Source organism: Salvelinus alpinus, chromosome 1 (assembly GCF_045679555.1).
Source record: "Salvelinus alpinus chromosome 1, SLU_Salpinus.1, whole genome shotgun sequence".
Taxonomy (NCBI): domain Eukaryota; kingdom Metazoa; phylum Chordata; class Actinopteri; order Salmoniformes; family Salmonidae; genus Salvelinus; species Salvelinus alpinus.
In genome coordinates, this window is record NC_092086.1 from 77680227 (window position 1) to 77696944 (window position 16718).

The 16718-nt window shown below is 43.7% G+C and overlaps 1 protein-coding gene across 8 annotated transcripts in view; it reads right to left on the minus strand.

Moving 5' to 3' along the window:
- The window catches only part of LOC139530540 (roundabout homolog 3-like), a 297879-nt gene that overhangs the window by 104394 nt on the left and 176767 nt on the right, over window positions 1–16718 (minus strand). For all 8 annotated transcript variants that reach the window (XM_071327104.1, XM_071327095.1, XM_071327055.1 and 5 more), the window contains exon 2: window positions 7565–7891. In XM_071327104.1, the coding sequence (XP_071183205.1) occupies window positions 7565–7891 (327 nt within the window). The remainder of the gene's footprint in view (window positions 1–7564; window positions 7892–16718) is intronic.

Sequence of the window (16718 nt, forward strand, 5' to 3'; positions counted from 1 at the left end):
AACAAACACAACATGGTTAATTGTTCAGTAATCTTATGGCTTGGGTGTAGAAGCTTTTAAGGAGTCTTTTTGTCCTAGACTTGGCGCTCCGGTACCGCTTGCCGTGCGGTAGTAGAGAAAGCAGTCTATGACTTGGGTGACTGGAGTCTCTGACAATTTTATGGGCTTTCCTCTGACACCGCCTATTATATAGGTCCTGGATGGCAGGAAGCTTGGCCCCAGTGATGTACTGGGCCGTATGCACTACCCTCTGTAGCGCCTTACGGTCAGATACCCAAGCAGTTGCCATACCAGACGGTGATGCAACCGGTCAGGATGCACTTGATGGTGCAGCTGTAGAACTTTTTGAGGATCTGGGGACCATGCAGCTTCTCTTCTGTTATTATATGTTGTCCTAGAAGACGAAATAAACCCTTGCTCACCAGAATAATGTCATAAATCGATAGAATGAATGCTTCAATCTAGTTGACATCGGTAAAGATGTCTCTGTCATCTCTGCTTCTTTCACGGAGCAAAGACGTTTAGGGACCGGGGAGAAAATGCAATAACTCAACCCCCCAAAAAACTGGAACCTTTTCAAAATGTCTAAACGACATCAGTTTGACCGGTTGTAAGGAAATAGAAAGCTGTGAAAATGACTCATTCAAGACTGTAAATGAATAACAATGATTCATTATTCTTTCATTCAATAACTGTAATGTAAATGGCGTACAGTGTAACACAATGGGGCAGTTGTCTAAATGATCAGCAGCCGATTCAAAAATCAAACTGTCGCATAATAGTGACTTAACTTCTGCTAAACTTGAGAGGTGCATCCCAGCCTCCTCTACAGTTGAATACATTAGTCTCACGCTAAGTGACTTTGAAAAGTATACGTTCTTCCAAAATGCAGTCATTTTAGCTTTGAAGGACACTTCAAACAGACAGACAGAAGTATGTTGCGTCAAAAAACTTGGATGAAAGGCTCCTTGGATAACGTTATTTACCAAAAACAAGCACTTCAGACTGGCAGAGGTTAGAGGAAGAAGGAGCTTCACAGCAGGAGGCCTGTTATTACAAACACTATGTCCACTTGTTATTCAGTGCCTCTGTCATGTCTGTGAAGTGTGTGTGTGTGTATGTAAGAGTCAGCAGTGTGTGTGCGTGTGTGTGTGTGTTCGTGTGTGTGTGTGTGTGTGTGTGTGTGTGTGTGTGTGTGTGTGTGTGTGTGTGTGTGTGTGTGTGTGTGTGTGTGTGTGTGTGTGTGTGTGTGTGTGTGTGTGTGTGTGTGTGTGTGTGAGCAAAGTATACACCCCTTCACCACTGGATAGAAGGACTGACCCAAAACAATTGAATGGCAAAAACAAAGAGAGGGGGCATGGTGAGAGCGTGGAGGGAGGAGGGCGGGGGACCTGCCCCTTTTGCCCCCCAAGCGTAGTCCTTTTGAATGCAGATACACCCAACAATAAATCCATTACTGAGGTGGTCTAATCTGTGTGGCCAGCTAATAGAGACATTGTCTGCCCTGGAAGAGGATTACTTTAATCTAGTAATGGTCTGCCTTGGCCTATGTTAGGGGAGCATGGGGCCATGAGGACCCCCTTTGTCCAGTGGGGCAGTTGCCCCCATTCTCCCTAATTCCCCCCACTGCCCTCTCTGCTTTGTCTACTGTACTCAAGCCATCTGGAGAAAACTGAAAACAAAAAAAGCTGCTCCACCACAACAGTAGTCTTCTCACAATCATCAAGGATATGAGAATTGAAGATGAGAATCTCCCCCACCCCCTCCACTGTAGTTCAGTCCGATAATGAAGATCTCTGAATACTAATCAAAGTCTGATAAGTCATTTAAAATGACGTTTCAAAAGGTGCTTAAGAGAGGAGGAATCCCAAGTAATATATTTAAGAGTGTTTCATGGCTTAAAAAAATAAAACAACGACAAAAATACATCACCGCCCGGGGAAATGGCGTAAAAGAAGTGTAGGGGGACAATGGTTTAGTCGGTGTGATGTTTAGTGTGAGAAAGCAGCCCAGAGGCACTGTCGTTGAAGAAGGAGTTGATGAGATGCCAAACATATAAAGGTCTCAGCCATTTGCAAAAAGCTGTATGACAATAACACTGCCATAAAATGCACATAAACAAATCATAAAAAGCTTCATTGAACTAAATTATTTTATTTATTTATTAAGTCACTCTTAAATCTTTTCAGAAAATGTGACATCCCACCATGTTTCCCAAAGCCAAAATGGTTGATCTAGTATTTTTGTAGTACCGTATCCAGAAGAGAAACTTGATATTGTTGTGCCTTTACTGTAAAATCTATTCAATTAAATTGGTTATCTCAAGTTGGAAAGCGCGCAAAAAGATCAACTGCGTCATGCAGATTTACTCAAAGAATGTGTGTGGGCTCGGAAGCTTTCTTGGTGCCCACCATTCCAATGAGGGACAGCTTGCCAAATCCCAAATACCTCCATATCCGCCTTCCCTCAGGAGCCAACGCAGGGTTAAGAAAACGAGTTCTGAACATAGTCTGTAGACTGACTCACGCACACACAACAGCAGAGAAACATGACAGAAATGCAGAATCTGGACTGGGACTGGGCAGTGAGCAAGAATGCAAGCTACAGATATAGGATCTTAATTCAAGCCAGTTTGCTATAGCGGAAAAATAATCCTGCAGCACAGGAAATGTGAATTATTATGTGGATTATAATTAATATAATGTTTTTGTAGGGATTGATCCATTTTCATTGGAGCAAATAAAGTATTTTAAAGTGTAAATTATAAACTTTAGAAGCCTTTTTAAACCTCGACTACACTAGGGAAGATTCCTGCAACAACAGGATGATGAAATTAAGATACGACATCTGTATATTGGGTGCCCACGTTGGTGGTAAGAAACAGGTCGGTTTTCAATAATTGTATGTGTGCTTATTCGCTCCATTGTTGTTAATAGCAGTTTATTTCTCCCAAACAGACCAACTGCCACATCGGGGGATTTGGAATAGACGCTTACGCAAACACAGCCAGGCCAGTGACAATGCCAGACACCGCACTGTTCTAGCATCGAGAAGAATATGCCAACCAATTACACTGTTGGGTCATTGACACCTTTGTACACTACTGAAATGTTTTATTATTTACAATGGTGGCCTACCCCGGCCAAACCCGGACGATGCTGGGCCAATTGTGCGCCCGCCCTATGGGACTCCCAATCACAGCCGGATGTGATACAGCCTGGATTCAAACCAGAGACTGTAATGATGCCTCTTGCACTGAGATGCAGTGCCTTAGACCACTGCGCCACTCGCGAGCCCTAATTTGAGGTACATGTCATCACATTTGTGTATTGGATAGAGATAGGATAGGAGGCAGATTAAATAGGAGGCTGTTTGTGTGTGTTCCTACAGATGTAGGATCTTCATTTGATCACTCTCTGCAGGAGAATGTTCCTGTAATGCAGGAAATTAAAAACTAGTAGTGTATTTAAAAAAGCTTCTGAAGTTTGTAATTTCCACTTAGAAATTTCAGACTTGATATTTCCTTTTGAAAAATGGATCAACCACTACAGGATTATTTTCCTGCTTTAGCAAACTGGATCAAATTAAGATTCTACATCTGTATGCTATTCAATTCCCCTGGGTGATGCCAACTTTCTTAGTTCCCTGTATAAGTTATGCTAGGTGTCAGCAAGCTCTCCTGACTTTGTGCATCATCTAGTTGTTGTTGGTTGCAGCTGAGACAGATGGGCAGGCTAGTCATCTCTGACACTTCAGTCTCATCTCGGAGACGGTCAAGACCACTGCGTCAGTGGATGAGCATCCTGCTGTCTCAGTCCAGTCATGACGTATGGGCACCTTCTGGGCAGCGTGATGGCTTCCAATGAACACTTGGCCCAGGAACAGATGGCAAAGGTGTACTTTCTACTGACCCTCTGCCCACCGCAGTGCCCAGTTCTCATCAAATGTGCTGAGCGGTGTTTACCCTGTGCCCATTAATGTGCCTTGCACATGAAGACTCCCAAACAACTCCCTCTAGCATGGCACAGAAGGGGGGGTGGGGAGTTCAACTACACCCATTTCCCCCACGTCAACAAACTCCAAACCAGATGGATCTGTGACAAATCCATTTAGATCCAGTCGAATGACTTAAGCTCTTCTCTGACCTTTCCAACTCTGGAGCGGTGGTCATCTTAAGGTGAATTTCAGCTCAGAGAATTCATTAAAAAAACATATTGTAGAAATCAATAGAGAGTTTAAACGTCTGTTTGCTCGGTTATTTGCGGAGGGTCAAACGCAGCTAAATCCCCTTGAAATGTGCTTTTAATACAACAGCATACGGTTTTGTCCTATCATTAGGCAAAGGCCACATTGAACGCCCAAAGTGTAATGCGTCTGTCAATAAAAAGTTCCCAGAGTCAATTAAGTGGAAACTTGACTTTGAAACGGCCTCTCGGCTGGCAGGCAGCAGGCTCCTGGGGAAGAGGACAACACAACAAAATAAATGGAATAATAAAGCAGCCGTAAGTAGAACTATAAACAGCACCATATTCACCGAGCCTGACCCCACAGGAGTTGCCTTGGGGACAAGAATGGGAGTTGATCTATTTTCGCAACTGCAACTCATTTCCAAACAACATGCTTCTGAGATAACCGAACAAATCGAAGGAATTCTGTAATCACAGTATAACCCGGTTACAGGACTCTGATTCAACGTGTAAAAATCGACCTCGCACATCTAGGAAATATATCTTGCCTAATACTCCTACACTTGCATAACAGTTTGGGAACTAACATAATCTGACAGACGGTTGAGGTCAGTAGGAGGGTCTGGTGTATTTAACAGTGTGGTGGAATAGCCCGCGTAGATAGTGATCTGTATCAATGAGAGATAATGGAGCTTGATTAGTCGGAGTGGGATTATATTGTTTTATTGTAAACCTGGATGCTTCTGCTGTAACCCAGGACACACAATGGCCCTGCAGATGCCCCAGCATTCATTAGCATGGGGGCAGGGGTAGTGTGTGTGTGTGGGGGGGGGGGACTGTTCCTCACACCACCTGTTGTCATGTCCTCTTGACCCCCATCCTCTCCAGACACACACACACACACACCACTGGCCACAGGCCACCAGCACGACCTCAGTCTCATTAGCCCCAGTCTGGTCTTATTAATTCATGATCCTCTGAGGAGGACAGGTTTGGCCGGTGGGCCCAGCTCAATGACCACCAGACGGAAGGGGGACCAGAGGGACCAGCCAGAGGGTCCTGGCCTCACCTTGGCCATCTGACCCCTCCTTTTGTGTTTAGCCCCCCTGGTCATAGTCCTGTCCTCTGCCCTTTCCTCAGCCCCCACGAGCCTGGCAGCAGGCACATTGATTCCATTAGTTAAGCCTGGACACACAGGAGGGCTCAAACAGTCTAAACTCAAAAACAGACCAATTCAGAGAGATCAACTCCTAGACTATCCAACTCAGAGACTAATTAAGAGACATAGCAACTCAGAAACAGACTAGCTCAGAGAGATCTACTCCTGAAGGGCTTCAAAGAGAGAGAAGACCATATCTTCTAGCACAGTACCAGTGGGCACTTTAAGTGGAAACACATTGGCACACAAAGGCATTTGACATAGCTGATCACTGGAGACCAGATACTTGGAGAACTTCCTCAGGTAGTTGACTTTCAGACTGGCAAAGCCAGTTGTAACCGAAAAGCTTTATCGAAAGAAAACAGGCTATTGCCACTCGTCCAATTACGAGTAAAAAAAAAAAGAAGAGATTTCTCAACGATCTCTTGAAGAGGGTGTTCAGACAACAGAGAAAATGCATCAATGGTGACAAATTGCTTTGGAACCACTGACTGGTACAACTGGCAAGAAAATATGTCCTAATCTCTGCTGAACTCTACAGGCCCGGGCCTGTATTTCTGCTCTTAGCTGGACGTGAGGTTGGAAATTGCTCAGTGTGGAGCGTGAAGCAGTTATGGAGCACCATGGCCCATATTGGCCCTAACCCATCGGATTAATAACAGAGGGCAGCCAGCCTGGAGCTGCCTGAGGTTGGAAATTGCTCAGTGTGGAGCGTGAAGCAGTTATGGAGCACCATGGCCCATATTGGCCCTAACCCATCGGATTAATAACAGAGGGCAGCCAGCCTGGAGCTGCCTGAGGAGAGCGTGCCCTGCAGCAGCTTGGCCATTTGAAGAGGGGAGGAGGGCAACTCAGACACCCTTATCTGCCAAGTAGCCCCCTTCCTCCCTATTCCTAATCCCTTAAAACCTCAAAATACATTTTCTGGAGGAGTGGTGTGTGTGTGTGTGTGTGTGTGTGTGTGTGTGTGTGTGTGTGTGTGTGTGTGTGTGTGTGTGTGTGTGTGTGTGTGTGTGTGTGTGTGTGTGTGTGTGTGTGTGTACGCACATCTTACTTCCGGAGCATTGGCCCCAGGGCTGTCTCGTGGTTGGGGTCCTCTGAGATGGTTGGGAGTTTTAGGGTGAGCGATATTGGCCAGGGCTAAGCTCCATAAAAGGAGGGTTGAAAGCATTTGACTTTCACTGCTCCCTCAGTAAAAACGCAGTTTCTGTGTTTTGAGGGACAGAGGGTATAGTCTGTCATGGGGTAAAGACAGCCTTCATAATAATTGAACTCTAACAAATATGTGTATATTGCTGTCAATACTGTTCACTGGGGCTCTCCAACCCTGTTCCCGGAGTGCTAGCCTTCTGTAAGTTTTCGCTCCAACCCCAGTTGTAACTAACCTGATTCAGTTTATTAACCAGCTAATTATTAGAATCAGATTGCTAGATTAGGGTTGGAGTGAAAACTTCCTGGACAGTAGCTCTCCAGAACAGGGTTGAAGAGCCCTGCTGTATACAAACAGTTTGTCGGATATGCTACTTACATCATCCTATAACAGAAAGAAAGAGGAGCAAATGGCAGCTCTTGAAAAAGGAATGTGGTAACTGTAGCCTACCAGGCTTCGTTCTAAAGCACTGAAAACCCGGCAACCAATACAAACCAAGAAACTATCCTCAACTCATATCAGGGAAAACTATTCATAAAACAGCAACAAAAAAAAACTGAAATATGCAAATTACCCGTTGTGTTATCAAAAGGAATTACATAATGAAATCCTAATGCAATAGCACATCGGCTAATCTAATAGTGAAATCAAATTGGCCGTCCACGTTTTATTTGAGCAGAGCAGATTGCAGCAGTGCCCTGTTGTGAAAAGCTGCCATTCTCACAGGGTTTTCTATAGTGTGTGTGTGTGTGTGTGTGTGTGTGTGTGTGTGTGTGTGTGTGTGTGTGTGTGTGTGTGTGTGTGTGTGTGTGTGTGTGTGTGTGTGTGTGTGTGCTTGTGTCTGTGTGTGATGATTTCAGGGGCTAACATCTGCTACCTGGAAACAGCCACAGTTGGCTGTTCTATCTTCACTTTCCCTTTCCAGTGCCAGTTGTTACATTTTGCTTGAGCTAAGGATTGCCTCTCCTCTCTGTCAATCCTATGCAGTGCTATACTTGATCAATTTCTGACAACTTGGCTCAAACACACCTCTCTATCCCCAAGAGCCAAAATGGCCAAGGCACTTACTTGCCACTTCCAGTGATGCGTTGCGACTGACGGCCTCGCCTAGGTAGTTGCGTGCCACGCACACATAGACCCCCTCGTCGGGTTTGCTCCGTCGACCGTGGACGATACGCAGGAAGAACAGGGAGCCGCTGGGCAGCAGCATACGGTGGGAGCGTGGATCTTCCCTGTCCGTCTCCACTCGTTCGCCATCTTTGTACCACTCCACCATGGGGCTGGGACGCCCCTCTGCCTTGCAGTTGAGGGTGGCCGGCTCGCCCTTGGACACGATCAGGTCAGAGGGGTGCTCCACGATTCGCGGGGGGGCATCCTCCAACCTGGGTCGGGATCCTGGAATAGAGAGAGGGGGTAAAGAATTAAGTGTAGTCTGTTGTAGAGGTCTTGACAGTTTCAACAGACCCAAAATTCCGAGATCTGACCCGGGTCCTAAATTCAGACTTTTGTCTTGGATCTGGGTCGGGTCTGATATAATTGCCACGGGTCTCGGATATGTGCAATTAAAATGTATTTACCGACTGAACCCAATTGAACCTGTCCTCTGTTAATTTAGTCTTTGTGTGATGAGAACTGCGCCAGTTTGTTATCTGTCAACCAATTACAATTCAATAAAGCGTATAGCTTATGTCCAGCTGAAACTGGTTCTGGCTGCTCACCTCACATGCACCTGCTGCTGAGGAGAGAGAGAAGAGAGAGAGTAAAAGGAACCCTGGCCTAGGCTACTGTTGATTGCGATCATTGAGTAGTTTTTCATTGAAGTAAAACGAAAGTTAGAGGAGAAAGAGTACAGTGAAAAGTAGCTGACAAGGGTAATGCCTTTGGGGACAAATGTTTATATTGTAGTGAACAAAGAGGAGAAAAACATTGCCGCGGCCAAATGGACTATGTGCAACTCGCTATTCAGGTTTGATGCAATTTTCTACCTTTTATTTATTTATTTTCGTATTCATTATTAATTGTTTAGTAATTACTATTATTATTGTAAATTATTATTATTATTATTATTATTGTAGGCCTATGTAATAATATAAACCAGTTATTTAAATATCCTATGCAAAAAGTGTTTTGTTTCATTTTGTTGAGACATTTCATTGACTAAATTAAGGTCTGTCTTTTACATTTTGTGCTCCACTTAGTTTAAGGTTAAAAGTAGGCCTGTTGTAATATAAATAGCATTAGCCTATTGCTGTCATTGGTTGGGTAGGCCTAAAGTAGACAATCACCTTTGTTGGTAATAGCTGCAATATAGGCCTAGCCTGTTCAAAACTTTTATTAAGGTTTCATTGAGCCATTTTTATTGGCCAAATGAAGTTCCAGCTGGAATGTTGTGTTGCCGCAATATAATACAATTACCGGAAGGCCTACTATGCTACTCGCACTCAAAACATGAAAAGGAAAAACCAAAGAGGGCAAGATGCAAAACTTAATTTAATGCTGCAATATAATAACCTGTTGTTATTTTCCCTATAACAATGACTTGACTTGATTTTGATATTACCCTAAAAGTTAAGCAACTTTAATGAAGGTTTGGTGTGGTATGGCTATTATTAGGCTTAGCTACTGCAGGCCTATGAAGGCAGTGCAAACTGGCTGAGGAGTATTTTTCTCTGCTCTGCTGAAGGGTATTTTTCTGCACTCATACTGGAGTAATAAAGGTCTAGTGAAATGTACATATATTTGGGGGATTTATCAGGGGGTGCACCCTAAGCTCCCCTGAGAATTCAGACTTTTTCCACATCTTGTTACGTTACAGCCTAATTTTACAATTTGATTAAATATTTTTTCCCCTCATCAATCTACACACAATGCCCCATAATGACAAAGCAAAAACTGTTTTTTAGACATTTTTGCAGATTTATTAGGAAAAAAAACTGAAATGTTACATTTACATAAGTATTCAGACCCTGTACTCAGTACTTTGTTGAAGCACCTTCAGCAGCGATTACAGCCTCAAGTCTTCTTGGGTATGACGCTACAAGCTTGGCCCACCTGTATTTGGGGAGTTGTATTTCGATCAGGTTCAAGTTCAGCTCTGGCTGTGCCACTCAAGGACATTCAGAGACTTGTCCCGATGCCACTCCTGCATTGTCTTGGCTGTGTGCTTAGTGTAGTTGTCCTGTTGAAAGGTGAACCTTTGCCCCAGTCTGAGGTCCTGAGCGCTCTGGAGCAGGTTTTCAACAAAGATCTCTCTGTACTTTGCTTTGTTCATCTTTCCCTCATTCCTAACTAGTCTCCCAGTCCCTGCTACTGAAAATCATCCCCACAGCATGATGGTGCCACCACCATGCTTCACCGTAGAGATGGTGCCAGGTTTCCTCCAGACGTGACGCTTGGCATTCAGGCCAAAGAGTTCAATCTTGGTTTCATCAGACCAGAGAATCTTGGTTCTCATTGTCTGAGAGTCCTTTAGGTGCCTTTTGGCAAACTCCAAGCGGGCTGTCATGTCCCTTTTACTGTGGAGTGGCTTACGTCTGGCCACTCTACCGTAAAGGCCTGATTGGTGGAGTGTTACAGAGATGGTTGTCCTTCTGGAAGGTTCTCCTATCTCCACAGAGGAATACTGGAGCTCTGTCAGAGTGACCATCTGGTTCTTGGTCACCTCCCTGACCATGGCCCTTCCCCCCCGATTGCTCAGTTTGGCTGTGCGGCCAGCTCTAGGAAAAGTATTGGTGGTTCCAAACTTCTTCCATTTAAGAATGATGGAGGCCTCTGTGTTCTTGGGAACCTTGAATGCTGCCGAAATGTTTTGGTACCCTTCCCCAGATCTGTGCCTAGACACAATCCTGTTGCTTGTTTATTGGTGGCGCTGGCAAAGCCCAGTTGGAGGTTTCTTTCTCTCTCTATTTCTACTCTCGGATTTGGGTCTGTTTTCCACTGGACTTTTCGAAACGGGTCTCACTGTCCTCGGATCCATTTGGAATGGGTCTCGTTTAAAAAAATATACATATTTATGCAGGTAGGAAAGCCACGGATCCATTTCGGAACGGATCCAACTTTTTGGACCGGTGAAGACCTCTACTCTGTTGTATGACTTGACTTGATTCATTTTAGCCCCTAGTGGAGGGATAGGGGGTTAAGTATTACTGTAATAGAGAATGTTGTCAGTAACTAGGCGAAAGCAGGAGAGGGGAAACGGCTTCTTGAGCGTGCACTCGCCTACAGGGGAGGTTGGGAGAGGGTTGGTGCTAATCACTATGTGGTAAAAGGAGAGGGTTCATTTCCCTGTGAGCTCCACCGAGCCCTCGAACATAGCCTCTTTTTACAGTAGAGACACTCCGCACAAGGGCTGAGTGGGCGGCACACAACAGAATAAACAAGTCAACAACACACACATTCAATTTTTGCTCCCCTAACAGTCGACACTCAACCACGTCAACAACATGTGAAAAACACATTTTCATCATTCAAACTGTCAGTTCTGAGAAAACGAAGACAAGTTGAGTAATGTTCTCCACATGTGTCACTATTCTGCATTCATATCAACTTGATGGCTGAGAAATTACATGCTCTAAATTCAACTATCAAACAAAATGCATCTCCGGCTCAGAGGGGAGACGCACGAAACGTATCAATAAATTAAATTGTCCTGGGTTTTTAGAAATTCACAGAAAGGAATGAGGAGGGACTGCCAATGGTTTTGTTTTGCATAAGAGAGAGAGAGAGGAGAGAGCGAGACACAGAGAGACACAGAGAGAGCGAGAAAGAGATATACAGAGACAGACAGACAGACAGACAGACAGACAGACAGACAGACAGACAGACAGACAGACAGACAGACAGACAGACAGACAGACAGACAGACAGACAAAAGGTAATTCCATGCAGCAGGTTTTGTTGCTGGAGTGCTTTGCAATTGCTTCCCTCTCTTTCCCCCAATTTGATTGACAGTGTGTTGGCGAGACAATTATGGATGAATAACAACAGCGGCGCAAAGACTAACACTGTGGGGCGAGAAGGAATTTTCCACAGAGAGTCCTTTTAGGGATGACACAGAGAGGTGACTATCTCTCCCTATATTTGTCTGAATAATTACTGAGATGCACCGATGCCAATTATTACGGTTTTGATGACTTTGTTGTTGTATTTTATTCCACCACAGTTAGGGACGCCAAAGATTTTTTGAGTCGTTGAGCTGAGTTTTCTTGTCGGCAATCCAAGATGGAGGATGAGGCTCTCAAGAGATCTCCACAGGGCCAGGTGTGAAAATGTGGCTTCCAACCGTGTCTGATAACAACTGATAAGAGGGCGGCTTAATATCCACTGGGCAAATGCCTTTCCCTCCACGGTCGAATACTCCAGGGTTATAGGATTAACAAGTCAAAGGTAGAAGGCTTTTAGTTGATGGAGGAGATACAGACTATTGTATTGAGTGATGGACCCTCACTCAAACCAATTATCTTGTTATAGAAGGAACGTGTGGACTCTTGATGTAAAGGTAATGGTGGTAGATGGACTTCTGAAGGAATTTTGAGTCAGATGTAAAACATCAATTTTCATGCGATAGCTTGACCTGCAGTGTGTGACTAACATCTCAGTAGATCATCGGCCTTTACCATACAGAATGATAGGCCTTTCAAAGCAAACTCTCGAACTGGCTGCTAAATCTTAACTTGCATACTGCCTCAGTCATTTATTTTGTATTGAACCTTTATTTAACTAGGCAAGTCAGTTAAGAACAAATTCTTATTTACAATGACGGCCTACCAGAAGGCAAAAGGCCTCCTGCGAGGACGGGGGCCTGGCATTAAAAATAAAAAATATGACAAAACACGCAAGAGAACAAGAGAGACACCACAACACTACATAAAGAGAGACCTAAGACAACAACATAGCATGGCAGCAACACATGACAACACAGCACAACATGGTAGCAGCACAAAACATGATACAATCATTATAGGGCACAGACAACAGCACAAAGGGCAAGATGTTAGAGATGACAATACATCACGCAAAGCAGCCACAACTGTCAGTAAGAGTGTCCATGATTGACTCTTTGAATGAAGAGACGGAGATAAAACTGTCCAGTTTGAGTGTTTGTTGCAGCTTGTTCCAGTCGCCAGCTGCAGTGATCTGAAAAGACGAGCGACCCAGGGATGTGTGTGCTATGGGGACCTTTAACAGAATGTGACTGGCAGAACGGGTGTTGTATGTGGAGAATGAGGGCTGCAGTAGGTATCTCAGATAGGGGGGAGTGAGGCCTAAGAGGGTTTTAAAAATAAGCTTCATCCAATGGGTATTGTTTTATTTATTTATTTTATTTCACCTTTATTTAACCAGGTAGGCTAGTTGAGAACAAGTTCTAATTTGCAACTGCGACCTGGCCAAGATAAAGCACAGCAATTCGACACATACAACAACACAGAGTTACACATGGAATAAACAAAAGATACAGTCAATAATACAGTAGAAAAATAATTCTATATACAATGTGAGCAAATGATGTGAGATAAGGGAGGTAAAGGCAAAAAAAAAGGCCATGGTGGCGAGATAAATACAATATAGCAAGTAAAACACTGGAATGGTAGATTTGCAGTGGAAGAATGTGCAAAGTAGAAATAGAAATAATGGGGTGCAAAGGAGCAAAATAAATAAATACAGTAGGGGAAGAGGTAGTTGTTTGGGCTAAATTATAGATGGGCTATGTACAGGTGCAGTAATCTGTCATTGTGACGGGTATACAGAGATGACCAGTTTAAAGAGGAGTACAGAGTGCAGTGATGTGTCCTATAAGGAGCATTGGTGGCAAGTCGGATGGCTGAATGGTAAAGAACATCTAGCCGCTCGAGAGCACCCTTACCTGCCGATCTATAAATTATGTTTCCGTAATCTAGGATGGGTAGGATTGTCATCTAAATCAGGGTTAGTTTGGCAGCTGGGGTGAAAGAGGAGCGATTACGATAGAGGAAACCTAGTCTAGATTTAACCTTAGCCTGCAACTTTGATATGTGCTGAGAGAAGGACAGTGTACTGTCTAGCCATACTCTCAAGTCCTTGCTTGAGGTAACTACCTCAAGCTCTAAACCCTCAGAGGTAGTAATCACACCTGTGGGTAGAGGGGCATTCTTCTTACCAAACCACATTACCTTTGTTTTGGAGGTGTTCAGAACTATGTTAAGGGCAGAGAAAGCTTGTTGGACACTAAGAAAGCTTTGTTGTAGAGCGTTTAACACAAAATCCGGGAAGGGGCCAGCTGAGTATAAGACTGTATCATCTACATATAAATGGATGAGACAGCTTCCTACTGCATAAGCTATGTTGTTGATGTAAATTGAGAAGAGCGTGGAGCCTAGGATCGAGCCTTGGGGTACTCCCATGGTGACATGCAATGAGGCTGAGACAGCAGATGTTCTGACTTTATACACTGCACTCTTTGAGGGAGGTAGTTAGCAAACCAGGCCAAAGACCTCTCAGAGACAGCAATACTCTCACAAGAATGGAATGGTCTACCGTATCAAAAGCTTTGGCCAAGTCAATAAAAATTGCAGCACAACATTGCTTAGAATCAAGGGCAATGGTGACATCATTGAGGACCTTTAAGGTTGCAGTGACACATCCATAACCTGAACGGAAACCAGATTCCATACCAGAGAGAATACTATGGACATCACGAAAGCCAGTCAGTTGATTATTGATACGTTTTTCAAACACTTTTGATAAACAGGGCAAAATAAAAATGTGCCTATAATCACCTTGATCTCTCCCTTTAAATAAAGGATGCACTGTGGCTGCCTTCCAAAAAACGTGTCAGTGACAACCACATAATCCACATTAAGGGACATGGGCAGCTGTAAGGAGGGGGGTTTATTCTCCAGGTCTTTAACTGTTTTCCAGAACTAGTTGGGGTTAGACCCACAGAGAGAGAGAGAGAACCTGCATTCCAACAGAGCTTGGTCTACTCATGCCTATAACCAAGTATAACACAGAATCTGACATAGGCTGCAAAAAAACAAAAAAACACTCCATCTGTGTATGTTCCTTGCTCTCAGAGTGAAAACAGTCGTCACTTCGGAGTGGTTGTCTTCCCTTTAAGCCAGTGTCTGCAGAAGAACAGTATAGGACCAACTGACGCTCAGCTAATATCTTTTAGGGTCTAGAAGAGCTGAATAGACCTACGTTGGTGGGGGTTGGTGGGAGGTTGTGGAGGAACCCAGCAGTACAGGGGCTTCAGGAGCTGACACATAAATATTACAGGCCGGGCCAGTCTGAGCAGGGAAAAGGACCGCGGTATGAGACTGACCTAATGTTATGTGAATGTTCTCAAAGCAACTGAGCGCCTTAATAGAAATGAAGCTGCAGTTGAAGTCGAAAGTTTACATACACCTTAGCCAAATACATTTAAACTCAGTTTTCACAATTCCTGACATTTAATCCTAGTAAAAATTCCCTGTCTTAGGTCAGTTAGGATCACCACTTTATTTTAAGAATGTGAAATGTCAGAATAATAGTAGAGAGAATTATTTCTTTCAGCTTTTATTTCTTTCATCACATTTCCAGTGGGTCAGAAGTTTACATACACTCAATTAGTATTTGGTAGCATTGCATTTAAATTGTTTAACTTGGGTCAAACTTTTCGGGTAGCCTTCCACAAGCTTCCCACAATAAATTGGGTTAATTTTGGCCCATTCCTCCTGACAGAGCTGGTGTAACCGAGTCAGGTTTGTAGGCCTCCTTGCTCAAACACGCTTTCTCAGTTATGCCCACAAATTTCCTAGTGGGTTGTGTCAGGGCTTTGTGATGGCCACTCCAATACCTTGACTTTGTTGTCCTTAAGCCATTTTGCCACAACTTAATAAGTATGCGTGGGGTCATTGTCCTTTTGGAAGACCCATTTGAGACCAAGCTTTAACTTCCTGACTGATGTCTTGAGATGTTGCTTCAATATATCCACATCATTTTCCATTCTCATGATGCCATCTATTTTGTGAAGTGCACCAGTCCCTCCTGCAGAAAAGCACCCCCACAACATGATGCTGCCACCCCCGTGCTTCACGGTTGGGATGGTGTTCTTTGGCTTGCAAGCCTCCCCTTTTTTCCTCCAAACATAATGATGGTCATTATGGCCAAACAGTTCTATTTTTGTTTCATCAGACCAGAGGACATTTCTCCAAAAAGTACAATCTTTGTCCCCATGTGCAGTTGCAAACTGTAGTCTGGCTTTTTTATGGTAGGTTTGGAGCAGTAGCTTCTCCCTTGCTGAGTGGCCTTTCAGGTTATGTCGATATAGGACTCGTTTTACTGTGGATAAAGATACTTTTGTACCTGTTTCCTCCAGCATCTTCACAAGGTCCTTTGCTGTTGTTCTGGGATTGATTTGCACTTCTCGCACCAAAGTACATTCATCTCTAGGAGACAGAACTCGTCTACTTCTTGAGCGGTATGACGGCTGCGTGGTCCCATGGTGTTTATACTTGCGTACTATTATTTGTACAGATGAACGTGGTACCTTCATGCGTTTGGAAATTGCTCCCAAGGATGAACCAGACTTGTGGAGGTCTACAATTTTTTTCTGAGGTCTTGGCTGATTTCTTTTGATTTTCCCATGATGTCAAGCAAAGAGACACTGAGTGTGAAGGTAGGCCTTGAAATACATCCACAGGTACACCTCCAATTTACTCAAATTATGTCAATTAGCCTATCAGAAGCTTCTAAAGTCATGACATCATTTTCTGGAATTTTCCAAGCTGTTTAAAGGCACAGTCAACTTAGTGTATGTAAACTTCTGACCCACTGGAATTGTGATACAGTGAATTATAAGTTAAATAATCTGTCTGTTAACAGTTGTTGGAAGAATTACTTGTGTCATGCACGAAGTAGATGTCCTAACCGACTTGCCAAAACTATAGTTTCTTAAAAATACATTTGTGGAGTGGTTGAAAAACAAGTTTTAATGACTCCAACCTAAGTGTATGTAAACTTCCGACTTCAACTGTAGATGTTATGCAAAGGTTTTTAAAAGAGAAGATACCATTGCCTGAGATTGAGGTAAATGTCATGCTTGGGTTTGCATAACTAGAAATGGGAAAAATATTAGGCAAATGTTTAGAAATGCAAACTTCTAAAGGCCAAGAGATGAAGTTCAATGTTATTAAAGAGAGGTGTTCAAATGGCAAGGTGACCTCAACATTGTACGACTTCTCCAATTTTAACTTGAAAAATT